Here is a 3129-nt window from a genome sequence, read left to right on the forward strand (position 1 = left end):
CCCCAAGTCCCTTTCATCCATAGTGCTAACCAGCGTAGCACTGCTGAGCCTATAAGCATGCTGCAGGTTTTTCCTCCCAAGGTGGAGAACCTTGCATTTTTCGGTGTTGAACACCATCAGGTTCTCGTCCGCCCATTTGCTGAACCTGTCAAGATCTGCCTCGATCCCCCTCCTGTCCTCAGGTGTGGATGCTTTACCCCAGAGTTTGGTGTCATCGGCAAACTTGATTTGTACTGATTTAAGCCATCTTGTTTATATTAAAAATATAAGCAGAAGGCATTCAAATACTTTGATGGTAGGCCCAAAAACAAGACCTAACAGAATAAGAATGTCATATGTTTGGTTGTCCATACTTATTCCGTCTTAGTTATAATGAATAAACCTGTTAAGGGCCCGTGTCTCTAATGGCAAGTCTTAGAGATTCTAGGTCCAGCTGTTGGCCACTTACCAGCCAGCTATGAGCCAGCCTGGCAAACTTATACCCTTTGCTAACCCTGAAAGAATTGTCTAGTATATAGAAAAGGAGCCTCCAGAGATTTTCTTCCCATTCGTGGAGTTTTTAGGGGCGCTTACAGGCATTTGAAATGTGCAGAATTGTTTTTCCATCCATTGCCTAAACCATCTCAGAGAGCAAAAGGCCACAGTTGTAATAATGAGTGAAACCACAGGCAGGACTTGTTGTAATAAAAACCATGGAGGGTCAGATCTAGATCCAGGCTAGATACATTTTATTTAACTCCTTCAAAGGCAGCAAGAGTATGCCAGTTTACTCAGATTAAGATCTGTCCTGAATTAATACATGGTATTTTCTGTCTTAAAATTTTTTCTTGAAAAACATTAAATTTGTTAGGACAGTGATTTTCAACCTTTTTTCACTTGTGGACCCCTAAAAATTTCTAATGGAAATTTTTTCATTGTGGACCCCTTTGCATTGGAAGGGGGGTATTCACATACTTTTGATTGATCATAGTCATCTTTCATGGGCCCCTTAGAGATAGTCTGCGGCCCTCCAGCAGTTTACAGACCCCAGGTTAAAAACCACTGGATGACACGTTTTACACCTGGAGTTCATTATTGCACTGTATATGGAATCTAACCATGTTTACCGATTGCTTCACAAATGCTCAGCTGGTGTGTTTGTGATTGTTACTGATATGGAAATAGGCCCAATTTGTGTTGATTGGCCCATTGTACGAGAGATGCATCAGTGTGCAAAACAAGGTATTAGCTTGACTACATTAACTGAGAAACTCTAACAGAGATATGTGGTGGAGAAGAGAAATTCACCTTTATTTTGTGGAAAAAATGTGTTCCTATTTATTTCTTAACTGTAGTTCATAGCATGTAGGAGGAGTTCTCTTTTGGCCCTTTTCTGATAATAGGATAACCTGAGAAATTGGGAGAACGGACCTGTTAAATGAATCGAGCCATTCCTGAATGTTTAGATGAAAACATTGAAAATTGAGAGGAAATGTTTCAGCTCTGTCTTTTTATCCACTTATGGAATGAAATGTGTAAACAGACTCTCACTTAATTAGTTCTCTTTTTTTTCTGTTGCTCCCTATGTTTTCCATACATTTCCTTCAAGCTTTTGTGCTTTTCCCACTCCTGCTTTCACATTTCCTTTTGTAGCACTCTAAATGTTTGAAACTTTCTCTGACTTCTTGCCCTCTTGCTTCCTTGCCTTCCTGCTCTACTGCATGTATTTGGTGCAGCCTTTTACTTCCCTTCTCCATTTTGTGTTTGAATTATAATCTATCAGTCTGGTCTTTCTGAATTAGACTGGAAAGCATCTTGGAGCAGGTATTTTTGTCTTTGCATATTTATAAAATGTTAGCTCTGCTCTTTATAATATAGCACTCCATAAATAATGGATAATTTCTGAACACAAGAAAAAATATTCATGGGTTCATTTAGGAAAGGCATTCCATATATGTGAAGTTCTGCAATGCAGGAAGTCTTTTGAAAGCTTGACCTGGTTTTGGACTGCAGGGCCAATGTCCAAGTTTTAGGTTCTGTTGTGCAGTTACAATGGGATTTTGTCATGCAACATAAGAAATTATTGAGGTAAATGCTTAATGCACTTGTGTCATTTACTGAATATGGGAAAAAATGAACCCATTGTACAGGGAAGAGGTGGAGTCAGAGTACTAAAAAGAACCTGTCAGATTCCAATGAAATCTGTGAATTCTGCTAAATACCTTGTCACAAGGACATAAAAAGGAAAGAAAAGTTGTAAGGAGATTGCCTGTAAGTCCCTTCTCTTTCTCTGTCTCTCTCAGTGGGAGATTTATGATGCTTATGTGGAGGAACTTCAGAAACTGGAAAAGTCAAAGGAGAAAGAAAAGCAAAGAGCCCTAGTTACAAAGAAAGAAGACAAGAGGAGGGGAGGAAAGTTGACCTCTCTAGAGTCTCAGGTATGTGCCATATGTTCATTTGATAACTTCTGTAGGAACATGAATATCGTGGCAATGGCTGCATCCATAGCTGAAAGCTGGCTACATTTGTATGGTGGTTAGTCTTCTCAAAGTTCAATTAAGGTGTTGTAGGAAATCCAGAGATTATTTCTGACATTTACACTTGTGGGTCTGAGTCCGCTTTGTGGAAGTACAGCCGTGCTACAGCTGTAGCACACAGCTATACCAGACTGTGGATGCCCTCCACCTGTTTTCTGAAGCTTTAATTTCTAGGGGCACAGCTTCTCCGATCAGCTGTGTGAGAGCACTGATAGCTCTGGCAGTGAAGAAGCAGCACCCTGTGGAATAAAAACTAGCAAAGGGCGAAGCGTCTTGTCCTTAACTCAGCAACCTGCTATAAAGTGGAGAACCAACTACCCAGACAAGCAAAATCTGCTTGCTCAGTCCCCAGCCCATGGGCCAGATCCAGCCCCCTGGTGCCATGTAATCCAGCCTGTGGAGCTTCCTGTGGATCTCATGAGGAGCCCTGAAGGCTGTGATCCTGTGTGATACATCGAGCATGCAGAGTGGCACAGGGCCCAATCCTGGTGTCAGCAGGGGTCAGCAGGGCAGGCCTTATGAGGAGAGGCTACAGGACCTGAACCTGTTTAGCCTCCACAAGAGAAGGTTAAGGGGGGACCTTGTGGCCTGCTACAAACTGGTCAGGGGGGAT

At 41.8% G+C, this 3129-nt stretch overlaps 1 protein-coding gene across 1 annotated transcript in view; it reads left to right on the top strand.

Moving 5' to 3' along the window:
• DNAI1 (dynein axonemal intermediate chain 1) overlaps positions 1 to 3129 on the top strand; it is a 215699-nt gene that overhangs the window by 27809 nt on the left and 184761 nt on the right. Inside the window, exon 9 of the mRNA XM_019531683.1 lies at positions 2283 to 2506. Coding sequence (XP_019387228.1) covers positions 2283 to 2506 — 224 coding nt within the window. The remainder of the gene's footprint in view (positions 1 to 2282; positions 2507 to 3129) is intronic.

This window comes from Crocodylus porosus, unplaced genomic scaffold (genome assembly GCF_001723895.1).
Source record: "Crocodylus porosus isolate Cpor-Errol unplaced genomic scaffold, CroPor_comp1, whole genome shotgun sequence".
Classification (NCBI taxonomy): Eukaryota; Metazoa; Chordata; order Crocodylia; family Crocodylidae; genus Crocodylus; species Crocodylus porosus.